General features: G+C 43.8%; 1 protein-coding gene and 1 pseudogene across 9 annotated transcripts in view; one reads left to right on the top strand and one right to left on the bottom strand.

The window, feature by feature from the left end:
• Positions 1-19,101, top strand: part of CNST (consortin, connexin sorting protein) — a 115,417-nt gene that overhangs the window by 56,007 nt on the left and 40,309 nt on the right. For all 9 annotated transcript variants that reach the window (XR_010149592.1, XM_054674934.2, XM_054674937.2 and 6 more), the window contains 4 exons: positions 1,479-1,684; positions 11,953-11,983; positions 13,978-14,064; positions 14,531-14,645. Coding sequence is in view for 8 of the 9 variants with exons in the window: in XM_054674934.2 (XP_054530909.1) it covers positions 1,479-1,684; positions 11,953-11,983; positions 13,978-14,064; positions 14,531-14,645 (439 nt within the window). In the remaining variant the exon portion in view is untranslated. The remainder of the gene's footprint in view (positions 1-1,478; positions 1,685-11,952; positions 11,984-13,977; positions 14,065-14,530; positions 14,646-19,101) is intronic.
• On the bottom strand, positions 16,583-17,094 carry LOC104004820 (suppressyn-like; annotated as a pseudogene).

The following is a 19,101-nucleotide window of genomic DNA, read 5'->3' as shown; positions in this document are numbered from 1 at the left end:
CGATGGGCTCTGGGCACACTCTACAGGGAGGACGGCTTCAGTCGTGCATACACACGATGGGCTCTGGGCACACTCTACAGGGAGGACGGCTTCAGTCGTGCATACACACGATGGGCTCTGGGCACACTCTACAGGGAGGACGGCTTCAGTCGTGCATACACACGATGGGCTCTGGGCACACTCTACAGGGAGGACGGCTTCAGTCGTGCATACACACGATGGGCTCTGGGCACACTCTACAGGGAGGACGGCTTCAGTCATGGTGCATACACACGATGGGCTCTGGGCACACTCTACAGGGAGGACGGCTTCAGTCATGGTGCATACACACTATGGGCTCTGGGCACACTCTACAGGGAGGACGGCTTCAGTCGTGCATACACACGATGGGCTCTGGGAACACTCGACAGGGAGGACGGCTTCAGTCGTGCGTACACACGATGGGCTCTGGGAACACTCTACAGGGAGGACGGCTTCAGTCGTGCGTACACACGATGGGCTCTGGGCACACTCTACAGGGAGGACGGCTTCAGTCGTGCATACACACGATGGGCTCTGGGCACACTCTACAGGGAGGACGGCTTCAGTCATGGTGCATACACACGATGGGCTCTGGGCACACTCTACAGGGAGGACGGCTTCAGTCATGGTGCATACACACGATGGGCTCTGGGAACACTCGACAGGGAGGACGGCTTCAGTCGTGCGTACACACGATGGGCTCTGGGAATACTCTACAGGGAGGACGGCTTCAGTCGTGCGTACACACGATGGGCTCTGGGCACACTCTACAGGGAGGACGGCTTCAGTCGTGCATACACACGATGGGCTCTGGGCACACTCTACAGGGAGGACGGCTTCAGTCGTGCGTACACACGATGGGCTCTGGGAACACTACAGGGAGGACGGCTTCAGTCGTGCATACACACGATGGGCTCTGGGCACACTCTACAGGGAGGACGGCTTCAGTCGTGCATACACACGGTATTACTGAAGAAGATCCTTTCCGAGGCAATCTAGCTAAAGGTATGCACATAGGCAGATAGTCTATTAAATTTGAACATGAATATTAAAACTGACACTGAGATTTCAGTGAAGGGTGAAGTTATAATTTATAACAGTGTTTAAAATTTGGTGTATTTCAGTAGCTGTTAGTTAAGCATTTATTTATTAGTGATTTTTGAGAAGTTTGTGTTACTTCTTTTTATTAGGAAAAACATTTGACTAGCCATTAGCTCTGGCATCTGAATTCCTGCTACTCTCCTAGCATCTAGAAGTATTTCTGATGTTATCAGACAGAGTTTAATCAGAAAGACTCAACTTCTTTAGTGGTTTCGTATGATAAACACATTTACCTTCCTGTTCGAGTCTGTTTTAGTTTGGGCAAGCCAGGGCATCAAACTATATGTAATTGTTTTAATCTGTTACACCATCATGGGAATTGATCCTAACATAGGCATTTTCTTTACTTCTTAAAGGACTTTTTTCAGGAGATACTGCACCTTTAATGCAAGAAAAAGTACTAAGTGCAGTCACATATGCTGTTGGTGATGAAGAAGCTGCTGAAGTAAATGCTAATGAGCAGCCAGAGGCGCCGAAGCTTGTTCTGCAGTCTCTGTTTTCACTTATACGAGGTGAAGTTGAGCAGTTGGATTCAAGAGCACTTCCCCTTTGCCTTCATCAGGTACTCTGGTAAACCCTTCACTTTCAGCCTCATGAAAATTCTCCTAGCAGTGTTTGGAATGATCTAAAATGCTGTCTTGGCTGGGAGCAGTGGCTCATGCCTGTAATCCCAGCATTTTGGGAGGCTGAGGTGGGTGGATGGCTTGAGCTCAGGAGTTCAAGACCAGCCTGGGCAACATGGCGAAACCGTATCTCTACAAAATATACAAAAATTAGCTGGGCATGGTGGTGCACACCTGTAGTCCCAGCTACTTGGGAGGCCGAGGTGGTACGATCACTCAAGCCTGGGAGGCAAAGGTTGCATTGAGCTGACATTGCACCACTGCACTCCAGCCTGGGAGACAGAGTGAGAGAACCTGTCTCTAAATACATAAATAAATATAAAAATAAAAAATAAAATGCAATCTCTGTAATTGATTGTGTCCCACTCATCACTGGTGAGCCCGGGGGAGGGTGACCCTTGTGGGATATTTGGCATATTACTAATTGATGGCCACATCTTGGCCTTGGATAATCCATAGTTTAAACAGTGGTTCACTTTTTAAATCAGTGATTAAGCTGTGTAAGAGTTTGATAAGCATCTACCAGGCGCCAAAGACCCTGCTGGACATGGGTAAACAGAGATTACTTGGCAGAATATGCCCGTAAGAGAGCCCCTGCAGAACAGGAGCAACGGTTCTATCGATGAGTGAGTGTGGAATTTTGTGTTCAGTGTTAGAGTAAACATATGTTAAAGATTCAGCAGCACAAAATGAGTGATTACTTCTGCCCTGTGGACACTTGGGAACAGAAGGCGACTCTTGAGCTGGGTTTTCCAGGCTTATTAGGCGCTCAGTGGGTTAACAGAATGAGCTGGTCCAGGAAGAGATCAGCCTGTGAAAGCCGTGGCTGGGATATTATTGGAGATGAAGATGTTAAAAGAGGAGGTGAGATTGAATAGCTGGTGACATTGAGACTTTATTTTTAGGGACTGGGAATTTTTAATTCTAAGAGTGCCTGAATCACATTTGCATTTTAGAAGAAGAACTCTTTTGAGGATTGGGAGGGTGTAGATGTTAGAGGATGGAGAGCCTGGAGACTGGGGAGCCTTTAGGCCGGTGGTGAGGAAGCTTTTTTTTTTTACATAAGAGCTAATTCAGAAGAAATTAAGATATTTGAGCTGCATTTTATTTTTTATTTTTTATTGTATTTATTTATTTATTTAGAGACAGAGTCTCACTCTGTTGCCCAGGCTGGAGTGCAGCGGCATGATCTCAGCTCACTGTAATCTCCACCTCCCAGATTCAAGCCATTCTCCTGCCTCAGCCTCCTGAGTAGCTGGGATTACAGGCACACACCACCACGCCTGGCTAATTTTTGTATTTTAGTAGAGATGGGGTTTCACCAGGCTGGTTTCAAACTCCTGACCTCAAGTGATCCACCCGCCTCGGCCTTCCAAAGTGCTAGGATTAACAGGCGCAAGCCGCTGCACCCAGCCTGCATTTTATTTTTACATAAAATGAAAATAACTGGTACATGGGAATGGAGAAAGTGATTTACTTTTGTAATGAGAAGTGAATAATTTTTAATTTTTAACCCATTTAGAAAAAAAAATAGTGCAGCTGGCTGCAAGTGCCCAGTTTTACATAAACATGCTCTTTGAGGCTGAAGCAAATTTGACTAATTATCAATGTGAAAATAAAATAGAAAAACTGTTCTTGGAGTTATTTCTAAACAGAATTTGTCTCTAATCCTAATGTAACAAAAACAGATATGATGTTACATTAGGATCAGAGACAAGAGTATTCTCAGGGCAAACAGAAAATGGGATAAAAAGTAAAGTAGGCCGGGCACAGTGGCTTATACCTATAATCCCAGCACTTTGGGAGGCCGAGGTGGGTGGATCATGTGAGGTCAGAAGTTCAAGACCAGCCTGGCCAACACAGTGAAACCTCATCTCTTCTAAAAATATACACACAAAAAATAATTAACCAGGCATGGTGGCACGCGCCTGTAGTCCCAGCTACTCGAGAGGCTGAGGCAGAAGAATTGCTTGAACCCAGGAGGCGGAGGTTGCAGTGGGCGGAGATCGCACCACTGCACTCCAGCCTGGGTGACAGAGTGAGACTCTGTCTCAAAAAAAAAGGGAAAATAGGGCCAGGCGCGGTAGCTCATACCTGTAATGCAGCACTCTGGGAGGTTGAGGCAGGCAGATTGCTTGAGCCCAGGAGTTCAAGACTAGCCTAGGCAACATCATGAAACCTTGTCTCTACGAAAAAAAAAAAATGTAGCCAGGCACGGTGGCGTGCGCCTGTAATCCCAGCTACTCAGGCCGCTAAGGTGGGAGGATTGCATGAGCCCAGGAGTTTGAGGCTGCAATGAGCCGTGATTCCATCACTGCACTCCAGCCTGGGTAACAGAGGAAGACCCCGTCTAAAAATAGACAAACAGAAAGTTCAATAGGTTTTGTCCCAATTCAGGAAAATGTATACTTTTACAAATTTGTATTATCTCCTTTACGAACTTGAAGAATGCCTTTGAGGAAATGTATACTCCTGGCCTCTAAGCTGTCACGAACTCACCATTGCTGAGTAGCACCAACACCAAGGCAGCTTTCTAATCACTCAGCTTTCACTGCATTTGAACAGTGGATTGCACGGCAATCTTTTCTCTCCTGGGAAAGAAGGTTAGAGAATGCGGTGGTGGTTTAAAAGTATGGGCTTTGGCCCTACCACAAGCTAAGTGGCTTTTGGTTTCTCCTGTTGTAAAGTAATAGAGGATTAAATGGGATAATGCATGTAAAAGCACTTAACATATGTTTGACGTACAGTAAAAGCCAAAGAAATATTAAACATTTAAACTCTATTCCTACTGTCACTAATTCAGAGATTGCTCATTGGAAATCAAGGCTGGGGATCAGCAAAGAAATACTGATGCCATTAGAAAGCTGAGACGTCAGGGTGACAAGATTCGGTTGATGGCTGCCTCCTCAGCCCAAGAAGACAGAATATCCTGTCACCTCCCAAGGGACACACAAATCAGGGAGGGATGGAGGTATATTTTATTCATTTTAGTAATTCCCAGCACATCACATGGTATATTTCACCTAGATTTGCCAGTTGTTGACATTTTTATCAAATTTTTGCTCTGTTTTTTAGCTGGGGCTATAGGCATGTGCCACTGCGCCCAGCTAATTTTTGTATTTTTAGTAGAGATGGAGTTTCACCATGTTGCCCGGGCTGGTCTTTAACTCCTGATCTCAGGTGATCCACTCGCCTCGACCTCCCAAAGTGCTGGGATTACAGGCGTGAGCCACCACGCCTGGCCTTTTTGCTCTTGCTCTCTCTCGTGCACACACGCGTATTTTTTCCATTGAAACACTTGAAAGTAATTTGCATTATGACACTTCACCCCTAAATATTTGTACATAAATCTCCCAAGAAGAAGGATACTCTCCTACATAACATACAAGGCCATTATCAACCCCAAGAAATGAGTCACTGATGCAATAAAATTATTTAATATACAATCCATATTCAAATTTCCCCCAAGTAGTTCCACAAATGTTCTGTGCAACTGTTTTCCCCCAGTGCAGGATTCAGTGCAGGATGGCATATTGCATTCAACTGTCAGTATTCTTTAGTCTCCTGTAATCCAGAATGCTCCCAGCTTTTCTATCTGTATCAGTCTTTCTCCGCCCCTTTCTTTCTTTCACACTGACATTTATGAACAGTCTAAGAATTCATGTAGAATGTCCCATAATCAGGATTTGTCTAATTATTTCTTTTTTTTTTTTTTTTTTTTTTTTGAGATGGGGTCTTGCTCTGTCACCCAGGCTGGAGTGCAGTGGCGTGATCTTGGCCCACTGTAACCTCCACCTCCCAGGTTCAAGCAATTCTCCTGCCTCAGCCTCCTGAGTAGCTGGGACTACAGGCCCGTGCCACCACGCCCAGCTAATTTTTGTATTTTTAGTAGAGACAAGGTTTCACCATGTTGGCCAGGAGGGTCTCGATCTCTTGACTTCACGATCCGCCCGCCTCGGCCTCCCAAAGTGCTGGGATTACAGGTGTGAGCCACTGCGCCCGGCCTAATTATTTCTTTAAGATTTGATTCAGGTTAAACATTCTGGGCAAGAATTTACTTAGGTAACATTCCATACCCAATTCTCTCTTGAACTGATTCTAATCTGGTTTTTGTTCCCACCACTCCCCCAAAATTGCACTGTAAAAGTCACCAGTGATTTACATGTTGTTAAATCCGGTGGTCAGACCTCAGTTTTCATCTCACTGGAGCTATTGGAAACGTCAAGTTGATCACATACTCTGTTTTGAAGCGTTTTGTTTATTTGCCTTTTGGGAGCTCTTTTCTTGGCTTTTACCTCTTACATCACTTGGCCATGCCTTCTCTGGCTCATTTTCTGAGTTCCCATATTTTCCTTTTTTTTTTTCCCACTCTGTCACCAGGCTGGAGTGCAGTGGCATCATCACGGCTCACTGCAGCCTCCACCTCACGGGTTCAAGTAGTCTTCCTGCCTCAGCTTCTCAAGTGGCTGGGACTGCAGGCGCATGCCACCGTGCCCAGCTAATTTTTTTATTTTTTTGTAGAGACGGGGTTTCACCATGTTGCCCAGGCTGGTCTCGAATTCCTGGCCTCAAGTGATCCTCCCACCTTGGTGTCCCAAAGTGTTGGGATTTCAGGCATGAGCCACTGCACCCAGCCCTAATTTTTAAACACTGGGATGCATCAGAGTTCAGTTCTTGAATCTCTTCTCATTCTGAATTCACTTCCATGGTGTTTTCATCCAATCCTGTAGGTTTGTCCTTTTTTTTTTTTTTTTTTTTTTTTTTGAGACGGAGTCTCACTGTGTCACCCAGGCTGGAGTGCAGTGGCACAATCTTGGCTCACTACAACCTCCGCCTCCCGAGTTCAAGTGATTCTCCTGTCTCAGCCCCACAAGTAGCTGGGATTACAGGCACGTGCCACCACACCTGGCTAATTTTTATATTTTTAGCAGAGACGGGGTTTCATCATGTTGGCCAGGCTGGTCTCAAACTCCTGACCTCAGGTGGTCCGTCCACCTCAGCCTCCCAAAGTGCTGGGATTACAGGTGTGAGCCACTGTGCCCGGCCTGTCCTATTTCTTTTCTGAACTCCAGACTTAACTATCCAGCAACTCAAGATGTCTCATGGGCATTTCAAACTTAAGATGTACAAAATGAAACTTTGATTTTCTCCTGTATCTGCTGCTTTCCTAGTCTTACCTCTCTTGTTAAATGCCAACTTCATCCCTGTAGTTGCTGAGACCAAATGCCTTGAAGTCATACTTTATTTACTTTTCCCTGCATCCAAATCCAATCCAACAGCAAGTCCTGCAGATCTACTTCAAAATATACCCAGAACTTCTTACCTCTTTCACTGCTACCATTTCCGTACAGGACACCATCAAATCTCACCCAGATTCTTGTAATAAATTTCTCACTACAGAGACTTTTCTGCCTTCACTCTCCCTTCCACTTAGTGCTTTCTCTCTGCATGACAGTCACTGTGATGCAGATAAAACATAAGTCAGATCTTGTCACTCCACTGTGCAGAGCCCTCCGATGGCTTCCCTTCTCATTTAGAATAAAAGCCAAAATCCTTACCGTGGCCTACAAGGCCCTACATGATCTGGTCCTGTTAGCCTCCTGGATCTTCATTGCTAAAATTTTCCTTAACTCACTCCTTTCCAGGTTCACTGGCCTTCTGACAGCTCCTCAGATATACCCAGGATGTTCCCACTTCAGGTCCTCTGGTATCTCCTATCGACTCCTTCTCAGGAAGCCACTAGGTGATGTGCTCCAGCAAAACAAGGGAGTAAACCAAGAAACAGGAAGGTGTGAGATACAGGAAACTGGGAATCCTACTCAGGACAGAGGTGAAGGGAATCTAAGCAAAGGGAGATTTTAAGATGACAGCTGTATGCCAGGAAGGAGAGGGTAACCAGTCCTGTTTCGAGTGGATCACAAGAGTCTGGGGAGAGGCTTTTCTATCATTTTCCTGTTTGTAGAAGTATTTGACTCCTTAAAGCATAGACAAGTAAAATTTGGATGAAAATAAGAACTAAAAGAAGACATAATTCAGGCATAAGGTAATGAAAGCATCTAGGCTAAAGTGGTGACAGTGGAAATGGAGAGGGATGGATTTGAGATCTTTGGAAGGAAGAATAACTAGGACTTGGTATAGATTGTTGTATTAGTCAGGGTTCTCTTAGAGGGACAGAACTCATGGGATATTTATATATATCCTATGTATATTTATATATATAAAGGGGAGTTTATTAAGTATTAACTCGCACGATCACAAAGTCCCACAATAGGCTGTCTGCAAGCTGAGGAGCAAGGAGAGCCGGGCTAAGTCCCAAAACTGAAGAATTTGGAGTCTGATGGTCGAGGGCAGGAAACATCCACCACGCGAGAAAGATGTGGGCTGGGAGGCTAGGCCCATCTCTCTTTTTCATGTTTTTCTGCCTGCTTTATATTGCCTGGCAGCTGATTAGATGGTGCCCACCAGTTTAAAAGGGGTCTGCCTTTCCCAGCCCACTGACTCAAATGTTGATCTCTTTTGGCAACACCCTCACAGACACACCCAGGATCAATACTTTGTATCCTTCAATCCAATCACGTTGACACTCAGTATTAACCATCACAATTGTAAAAAGAGAATAAAGGAGAAATCAGAGATGACTGTAGGACCATTAACAGAAATAAGGTATTCGAGTGTGAGAACTAATTTTAGGAAAATTGTGATTTAAAAAGTGATATATAATATATAGAATAATATGTGCTAAAGGCCAATGGAAATACGACAACATATACTTGTATTTTGAGCTCGTGGAACTCTTAAAAGTTCTGTTTTAAAGTTCTTGTTCTTAGGTATGAGTGGTCTTTTTTACACTGACTTAGTTAATATGACTACAGATTAGCTTTAAATGTTTAACTGAAGTCATATGCTTGGCAGGTTTTCATATAGAAAATCGGGCCCTCCCTTGGGCCTCTTTTGTAAGGGCACTAATCCCATTCATGAGGGCAGAGCCCCCGTGACCTAATCACCTCTCAGATACCCCCTTCTTCACACTATCCCCTGGGAACTCGGTTTCAACATATGAATTTGTGAGGGGGACACAAAGATTGAGGCCATGGCCCTTCACAGTGTCTTTTTTTAGAGGGTTCCTGATTGGTAAAAGGATAACCAGGATCACCTTACACCTGTTGCCTTCCCAGCAGTTTTCAACTTTTTCACATGATTCCACTCAGCATCTTGCAATTCATTCCAAATCAGACTCAAAAACCATTTTAAGCACTTACTGTAGTGTGCTGGGCATTATGCTAGATACATAGTCTCTCTGTTTTTTTATTTGTATTTATTTATTTATTTTCATTTGCTTCCTGTACCTGGGCAGCAAACACAATCTCTCTTTCAATCCTTATGGCAGCCTTGTTTTATACAGCTGCAGGTATTACTGTCCCTGTTTTAAGATAAGAAAGTTGAGGCTTGAGATGTGAAATGATGTGTCCAGGGCTACACAGCTGGTAAGTGGCAGGGCTTGGACTAAAACACAGGCCATTCACCTCCAACCCCATGTTCTTTCTGCTCCACTGGGCTAGCTTTCAGATTTAGAAATATGCTTTAAAAAAAAGTCACATCTTCTCTTCCTGCTAGACTTGCAAGGGGGAGATTTTTAAAGGGGAAATACTTTGTATATTTATTTCTCAAGATGACTTTTTACCTGGAAATGTCTTTTACTTTTGAGGCACTGGGTTTTATAACCTTCTCTGCATAGTTACTTTATGGTATTAGAACTGCTACAGAAGCCTGCAAGCTAATTTCTGCAGTGCCAGGAAATCTGGTTACATAATAGTTATGGACCCCATCAAAACTCCTCAAATAAGAGCTATTTATAAGTAACCATGTGCCAATTTTGCACAAATGCAAAAAGGCAGGAAAAATGGCTTTGAAGAGCCAGACATTTTATTTTAATGGGCAACCTGAAACTATATCTCATACCATAAAAAAAAATACCATATATAGAAAGGAAACTGTGCAATACCATAGATGTTTTCACTGGAAGTTTGTACTTGAAATTTTTTTTTTCTTTGTTTTTTTGAGACAGAGTTTCACACTGTCACCCAGGCTGGAATGCAGTGGCGCAATTTCGGCTCACTGCAACCTCTACCTCCCAGGTTCAAGTGATTCTTCTGCCTCAGCCTCCCAAGTAGCTGGGAATACAGGTGCACGCCACCACACCCAGCTAATTTTTGTGTTTTTAGTAGACAGTATTTCACCATGTTGGCCAAGCTGGTGTCGAACTCCTGAACTCAAATTATCTGCCTGCTTCGGTCTCTCAAAGTGCTGGGATTATAGGCATGAGCTGCCATGCCCGGCTCTGCAGTTGAAATGTCATCATTGATTTCAATTAGGTGTAACCCCCTAGTATGCTGGAACCTGCTAGTACTGACATATGAGAACCATGTTTACTGACGTCCATCACGTTGGTAGCTTGACATCGGCCATGGTGGGAGTATTGACACCACTGAAATGAGCAAACACTGCAAGTTGGGGCTCTCCCCAACACTCTGGAGACAACTGTTAAATATTAGCACACTGCTGGTTACACCATTATATGAAATTCTCATTTTGTAAGCTAAAGAAATGATTGAAGATTGGCAGTTTGACTTGGTTCATACTACTTTTAAAACATATTATTTGAACAATAAGCTGGTAAAAGATAACCAGATTCTTAAAAATCAGTTTGTCCCTTGCAAAATCTTTAATATAACATAAATATGGAATCAAACTTTATATTAACTGAAAACTAATCATTTATAGAGATGATTGAGTCAGTCATCTACATGGCTCATGGAAAAAATGTCACATTTGTAGGATTTAAACTAGGCAAGTATTTTTCTTTAAAAGTATGCTGTTTCCCCTGGGGGATTTGGGAAAATCCATTCCTTTTTATTGCTAGCTTATAGGTTTGACAAGTACTTTATTACTCTTTGCATTGTCAATTTACCTGGAAAATGGAGATAGTGATGTATAAAGGTTATACCTTTTTTTACTAGAGACAATCTGTGGAAACTGTTTTTTGGTGTTTTGTTTTGTTTTGTTTTGTTTTGTTTTTGAGACAGAGTTTTGCTCTTGTTGCCCAGGCTGGAGTGCAATGGCATGATCTCAGCTCACTGCAACCTCTGCCTCCCAGGTTCAAGCAATTCTTCTGCCTCAGCCTCCAGAGTAACTGGGATTACAGGCATGACACACCATGCCTGGCTAATTTTTGTATTTTTAGTAGAGATGGGGTTTCACCGTGTTGGTCAGGCTGGTCTTGAACCCTTGACCTCAGATGATCCACCCGCCTCAGCCTCCCAAAGCGCTGGGATTACAGGCGTGAGCCACCATGCCCGGCTGGAAACTGTTTTAAAAATACAGAGTTTATGCAATATTTCAGTGAATATTTTTAGTTTTAGTGATCTGTTCATAAATGTCATATCTAAATAAAGATCTAAAAATATCCCAAAGTTTTTAGAATCAAAGAATCTTTAAATGTAAAGATGTCTTAGAATGAATCTGATAACTGACAAGCCTGAACTGAGACCAGCTCCTGAGTCTTGGATCTCTTTATCTAGTGTTCTTTACCACGTGTAGCACTTTGTACATATTCTAAACAACATTAATCAACTGTTAGTGCTCAGCCTGGCCTTTTGTTAAGTATCAGACCAGACCAAAAAGTCAGTGTCCTGTGAGGTCCTCAGCCGGTGGTTTGTGAAACAGGAATGAAATCAATAGGATGTTGAGGTCTCAGGTGACTTGACATATTTCTGCTTTTTCTTTTTATTAATTATTTATTTATGTTTGCTTCACAGCATTTGAAAGGAATATTTCTACTTTTAATTTACAATAAACAATCATTTTTTCATTTGTGTTCTATTTTTGTAAGTGTCTAACATTTTTCTCATTCTTTAGAGTCCTAAACTCTAATGAATCAGGGAAATCTCCTTTGACTTGAAGTAGAGTAGGAGGAATGATGTATAAACACCAAAGAACGTCTCTGCTTTGCTTGAGATGAGTAACTTCAGAATTGCATCCTGTGCCTACAGTCAGATTTCTTCTGAACTGTTCAATGTAGTTTAAAAAAAGAGTTTTCTTAATTTGATATCAAAAACATTTGGAATTTCAAGATCTTAATTTGTTTCAAATTTATCTTCTCATCCAAGTGTTAATTTAATTTTCTCTGTGTTTTCTTTGTTTTTAACAGATAGCAGAATCCTATTTCCAGGAGGAGGACTGTATCCTTTTCTTAATTACAGGAAGAAATTTTTAGAACTCTTAGAGAACCATTCATTTTTTTTAATTGAAGTACATTTTACATGTAATAGAATGTACAGATCATATGGTTTCGGTGGTTTTGACAGTTGTATGTACCCGTGTAACCACCTCAGAAAGCAAAATGTAGGAAATTTCTGTCTCTTCACAAAATTTCCTAGAACCATCCAAAGTTTACCTTCATAAATAGGCCTTAATTTTACTAAAATACGTATTTGTATTTAGTTTTTGAAGGAAAATTTGTATTATTTTAACTATTTTTCTGTACAGAACACTCAGCAGTGTACATTTAACCCGGTTTAGCCGCATGTTCTTTAGCCTTTGCCTTTCTGAGCTGGGCGACGTGTGCCACAGACCTGGGACCCGGGACATTGCCGCCCCTGTGGTGGTGAATCTCGTCGTATCTGTCGTTGTAATTGGTCCTGGACTAGACAGCCCAGTCTTGCCTTCCCCTTGGATAATGCAGTAAGGGACCCCCATTTTAAGACATGGGGCAGGCAAGAAGACAACCAGCTGGAAGAAGGCATTAGCGGAAGAGTGTGTTTTGACCAAAAGCAGTAAATCTCAAAGCTAGCTTGGTAGCAAGCGAGAGAGAGAGAACTTCTGAGTGATCATGAAGACAAAAAGCTAAACAGTGAGTTTTTCTCTTCCTTTTTTCTGGGTCAGCATTTAGAGCATTGCCCAGAGGAAGGTAGGCAGTTGGACAGTGTATCCTGACCTCACAAGATGCAGATCTGTGTGATACAAATGAGAAGGCGAAAGCTCACAGGATCATTTACAAAGAAGTAGAATCACGTGATAATAATGGAAATCACTGTGGCAAGTTAATTGAGTGTTTACAAAAGACCCATATAAGTTTTTGCCCTGTCATTGTTTAGGCATGTGATCCTTTGGTCTTGTGGGAGAAAAGCATTCAGTGGGAAATAATAAGGATCAAGGTGACTTGAAACAGAAACACTTGACCAAAGAGTCACATAGTTCTTTGACAGAAAGTAAGGAGAGAAATTAAAAAGGGAAACATGTAGATTCCAGGATTCCATGTGGTCCTGTTTCCTTAAATTACTTTTAGTTGACTCTGCAAGCAGACATTCCTTGAGCATTAAAACCTTCTTTCAGTTTCTGTTTGCCGATAGTGTGGAATCCAAGTAGCTATTGCATAATATGCCACATTAAAATTTACCTACTTCAAAACCAAGAAACATTACTAGGCTGGGCGCAGTGGCTCACACCTGTAATCCCAGCAATTTGGGAGGCTGAGGCAGGCAGATCGCTTGAGGTCAGGAGTTCAAAACCAGCCTGGCCAACGTGGTGAAACCCCATCTTGACAAAAATACAAAAAGTAGCCGGGCATGATGGTGCATGCCTGTAATCCCAGCTACTCTGGAGGCTGAGGCAGGAGAATCACTTGAATCCAGGAGGGGGAGGTTGCAATAAGTCAAGGTGGCACCACTGCACTCCAGCCTGGGTGACAGAGGGAGACTGTGTCTCAAAAAAAAGCTGGACGCAGTGACTCATGCCTGTAATCCCAGCACTTTGGGAGGCCGAGGCAGGCAGATCACGAGGTGAGGAGTTCGAGACGAGCCTGGCTCACATGGTGAAACCCCGTCTCTACTAAAAATACAAAAAAATTAGCCAGGCGCAGTGGTGGGCGCCTGTAGTCTCAGCTACCTGGGAGGCTGAGGCAGGAGAATCGCTTGAACCCGGGAGGTGGAGGTTGTAGTGAGCTGAGATTGCCCCACTGCACTCCAGCCTTGACTACAGAGCAAGATTCCATCTCAAGGAAAAAAAAAAAAGAGAGAGAAACATTACTTTAGATATGTTTAAATTTAAAAATATTTAGAGTCCTCTCATGTTTTAGTAAGCTGCAAATTTCTCAACATCTATAGGACATTGTTCTTCAAATATGGGAATAATGTAAATAGTGTGGATTTCTATTTTCCTTAAATGTTCTATTCAGATGAGAAAGCAATGAAATTCATTCAGCTAGAACGATTGTATCATGAGCAATTGCTCGCAAATCTTTCTGCCATTCAAGAACAGTGGGGTAAGTACAGACCAACATGGAATGTGGAATTAGCAGTAATCCAACAAGTCACTATCTACAAAATTAACATATTTGACCTGGTTTTATAAATCAGAAAATAGATGTTTCCATAGACAAGTTAATGTTGCAAAGAAAGTAGCATTTTTACCACAAGTCTATTATATTGTGAGAAGACTTTTTTCTTTGTATTTTGCTCTTCATATCAATGCCAAGAAAAGAATACTTGCAACTATTTGCATTTTTCCTAATCACATTTCATGCCCTACTGGCTAATTTAGTCTCTAGGATGATATTTACTTATATTGAAAAGTAATAAGTTAGTTATTTCTAACTGTTGGGTTGTTTGAAAAGATAATTTTGCATGCAAATCTATATGAGTGGTGCTACTTAACTGTTTTTTTGTTTGTTTTTTTGCTCCTAAATATGTTTTGTAAGAGCCAGTGACTAACAAATACTTTAAATTTAGAAACAAAATGGAAAACTGTGCAACCACATACAGTTACGGCTCTAAGGAATTCAGAAAAGGGATTTAATGGTGAAGATTTTGAACGGCTTACGAAAATTTGTGCAACACATCAAGAGTAAGTATATCAGAATTTCGTTAGAATGAGTTGGAGTAGAATATTGAAGAAGCATTATAGCATTGAGTATCCATTTCTTTGTTTAATGTTTTCAACTGGAGAAATTAAGATGGATATAATATAATTATTGCAAGGCTCTAGTATTGGTTCGAATCCCGGGAGCGCGCCAACAGACAGCACAAGGCGCTGTGGAGCATCACGCTGTTTTAATGAGCGCCTGGGTGCAGACGGGCTGAGGCCTAAAATGGCGTCAGCGCCACGTGAGGACGGGGCAGGGGTTTTACAGTCTCCTGTAAACAGGAAGTGTCCCTGTCAGATGTCACCGCTACGTGGTACCTGGATGGCCTCTCTGTCTATCCTCGGTGGTGCGTGTCTTCCGGCCAGCCCTCTTCCTGCTTCTGCTGCTCGCTGACGCACGCTGCTGGTGCAAGTGGCCTCGCGCCTCGGGACTGGGTCTGAGGAGGGAGGAGTTACTCATCCCCCCAAGCTTTCAGGCCCCGGGGAGAATCTTTCATTCCTGTCTATTTGGTTATAGAAAAAGGGAAAAGGGGCGACTTTCTCAATAACTACTTCAGGTGTGACATCGTGGGTGGCGTGGGCACCTCGGAAAAAAAGAAAAAACTTAATTTTGGCGTATTCTTGAGAGACGGGTTGGTATCCATCGTGTCGTTGTAGCAGGAGCATCGTCTGGATTGTCTGGCGGTTAACTGTAGTTTCAACAAGAGTTTTAATGGCTTTTATTATCAGTGGGATACCACAGGGGAGAGACAGGAGGACCCCGGTGATGAAGATTACTGTCCCTACCAGCGTTTTAAATCCTCCTAAATTAGAGAGCCACCCTCCTAGAAGGTTTGTTGGGTCCCATCCCTTCCAGGTTTGGACTGGTACATGGGCTACTTTTCTGATGTTTGAAGCGATTTCTAGAACCGCTTTTCCGTTATCGTCTGTGTTAAGACAGCAATTGGAGATGTTAAACTTACCACAGACCGCACCCTCTTCTGCTAAAAAGTAGTCTAGAGCCAGCCTGTTTTGATAAATTGCCGGGTGCATTTGGTTTTGTTGTCACGCGAGCATTTCCAGGGCTGGGGCGGTTTGGTTAGTGATTATCTCTAGAGCAGCCTGTAGTCTAATTATTCTATTTAGCATATATGTGGGAGTGCGATAACCCCGTGAGCCATCCTCAGCCCAGGTGGCAGGACCGTAATATTCGATGATCCGTTGCGGAGGCCACTCGTCCTCTCGCCGTCTTTGGCTTTCTCCTGCCTTTTAGGACTGTTTTTCTCTGGTTATCATACGCAGGGACTCCGAGGGTGTTGCCCGCCTGCTTTGGAAGTAAAATGAATCCAGGTTGAATTGTGCGTAGGAAGCTAGTGCTAAGGTAGCCGTGAGTAAGCCTGGGTTCCCCATATCCAAAGGAATCCATCAGGGGCAGTCCATCGTCAGCTGGTGTTCCTAGGATTGTCGCATAGTGCACTTAGGCAGGGGTATGCGGCAGAAGAGTTAGTGGTGTTTGTACAGTTCCAGGCCTTTTTTGACAAGACACAATTGAGGTAGCTGAAGTTAGAAGGAGACCAGGCTCCGGGGAGTAACCTTGGCCACCACTCGGCTGTGGAAGCGTTGACTGTTAGGGTTTGGTGACAGGGGCTTTCACCTACGGCACCATGGGTTTTATCAGTCCACTTGCGGGATATGCACGCCGTCCCTCTTACTGGGTTGGTAAGTGTCCAGGTCGACGGACATTCCTGAGAATTCAAAGTGAGGCTGGGGTTTTGAAATGCTAGTAATTAAGGGGGAAGGTCTATCCCATGCCACGGCCACTGTTCACTCCTGCAGGCTCCCCTGCATACCCAGCAATTGGACACATTCATGGTAAGCCAGATGCCCTATCCTACATCTACAAACAGATTTTTTTCTGGCTTGAGAAGTGATACGTCTGTTTATAGTTTTTGTATAAAGGGATGGAAATACCACAGGTGATTTTCAGGGGTAGTTGTTGGTTTTGAGGCTTTTGCTTTGGCTATAATCTGTTCTCTCTTTCTGTCTTCGAGCACTTGAGCGTTTACTCCCCATTGTCCAATTTTGGTGAAGCAAAGCCACTGCTTCCCTTTTGGACATGTAGCCCCATTAAGACTGCCAGATACTCCTAGATTTTTTGCTTTATAATAACTCTTTCCTGATTCAGCACATTCGTCGACTAAGGTTCCACAATAGGATCTTTCTGTGTGACTATGGTGAGTGAAGGACTGTTGACATGAGTATGGTGAGTGAAGGATTGTTGCATCTTTCCTCTGTGGTGGAAAGACTGATAACACTCACAGCAGCTCTGAAGGGCTGCTGTGGACAGCAGGGCGGCTACTGACCGTATAAGGATCGTGGTGAGAGATATTCCCCTATTAAGACTTTTGGTTGGAAGTGAGGCACAGCATCGGATTGGGTAGATACAGGCCATCTCTGGAAGCACGTGTTTAGTCTTCCTCGTGTTTTGGTTTTAAGAAAAAGAAAATTTTTGGGTTAATTTCAGCTTGGTAGGAGAAATTGGCCTGGACAACTACTTATCTGTTAATGTTTTGGAGGAAGAAGTAGCCTTTGGGGTGAGCTTGACCCTGGTACGATGGACCCAGCTGGGGAGTCCTTGGACTCTCATGCTGTTGGTGTGCTAAGTATCACAGCGTAGGGGCCTGTCCACTTTGGTTGTAGCCTTTTGTGAGGATCAGGTTGGCGAATAAACGCGTCTGTGCCTGCAAGACAGTTATGTTGAGAGGACAAGGAGGTGTCGGCAGGGAGAGGCATGGCCTCATTCACTGCTTTACAAATGAAAGACCATGTCTGGATTAAGGAGGGTAAGTAATTCCCGAGTGGCTCAGAGTCTGGTGATGGCGGAGGCCCTAAGAGAAAAGTTCGTCCATACATGATTCCAAAGGGACTATAAAAAGAGGGTGCTTTTGGTGTTGCACGGAGTCTCATGAGGGTGTAAGGGAGATTTCTCGTCCACGACTGGCGGGTTTCTAGAGCCAGCTTGGTGAGTTGAGCTTTAAGGACAGAGTTGATGTTTTCAAGTTTGCCTGAAGATTGAGGCCTGTAAGGTGTATGGAGAACCCATTTTATTCCTAAGGATGTGGAGACTGATAAAGGTGGGCCTGTTATTGGATTGGATGGATGTCCCAACGGAGTGTGAAACGGGGAATTATATACATGATGAGAGTTTGTATGACAACATTTGCACCTTCTGAAGTTGTTGGGAACGCTTCTACCCACCCAGAGAAAGTACAGACAAAGACTAGAAGGTAAGGGAGCCATTTATCAGGTGAGTGAAGTCTACCTGCCAATCTTGCCCAGGTACCTGGCCCTGGGCTTGGTGGTTAGAAAAAGGCGGTGGCCAGAGGGAGCCCTGGGGTGACACTGAGTGGCAGATACAGCAGGACTGGGTGATATCTCGAACACGGCTGGAAAGGTGAGGACAAGTGAGAATAGGGCGGAGAAGTTGCAAGAGAGGTTTGTAGCCGACATGGAAAGAGTTGTGGAGGCTTTGGAGGATAGGCATTGTTTGAGCATGAGGAAGAATGAGAAGTGCCCTTCCTTGATGTACCATGGTCCTTGCTTTTGGAGGTTCTGGGCCTGGAAGTCCTCCTTTTCTTCTGAGGAGTAAAGAGGAAAGAATAAGGACAGGGACAGAAACTGGCCTTGCACGGTTGTAGGGCTACTTGTTTGGCCGCCTGATCTGCTAGCACATTTCCAGCCCATATAGGATTGTCTGGGGTTTGGTGGCCCCTGCAGTGAATGACGGCAGCTTTCTGCAGGAGCTGGGCAGCCTGAAGGAGCTTGCTGATGAGAGAGCCGTTTATGACAGGAGTGTTGTTTGCAATTAGGAAACCCCGTTCTTTCCAGATGGACAAGTGTGAGTGCACTATGTGGAACACATAACGAGAATCTGAATATATGTTCATTTGTTGTCCAGCTGCTAGAGTGAGAGCTCGAGTGAGGGTGATGAGTTCAGCCTTTTGGGAGGTGGTTCCTAGGGGGAGCAGATTGGCTTCAATAGTGTGGGCGGGTGACACTATAGCATAGCCAGCATGTCGGCATCCTTGATGTAGGAAGGAACTGCCATCTACAAACCAAGTAAATGAGGCATCTGGAAGGGGTTGATCTGTTAGGTTTGGAAAAGGTATAAGAAAGGTTTGAACGGTGTCCATACAGAAGTGTGCAGGGTCTTGGGAGGTAGTGGCTTCAGGTAAGAGCATGGCCAGGTTTAAATGGGAGCTGGTTAGCACGGTGATTTGGGGAGTTTCTATGAATAGAGCATACAGTTGAAGGAGCCGTGGGGCAGACATGAGACTTAGTACACTGCAGTGAGCTAGCATGTCTTTGATGTTATGGGTTGAATAAACTGTTAGGTTGGCACGAAGAGATAGTTTTAGGCTTCCAAGGGTGAGGACAGCAGCTGCCACCAGTGCTTGGA

This window comes from Pan troglodytes, chromosome 1 (genome assembly GCF_028858775.2).
Source record: "Pan troglodytes isolate AG18354 chromosome 1, NHGRI_mPanTro3-v2.0_pri, whole genome shotgun sequence".
In the NCBI taxonomy this organism is placed as follows: Eukaryota; Metazoa; Chordata; class Mammalia; order Primates; family Hominidae; genus Pan; species Pan troglodytes.
This window is presented reverse-complemented; position numbering and strand designations above follow the sequence as displayed.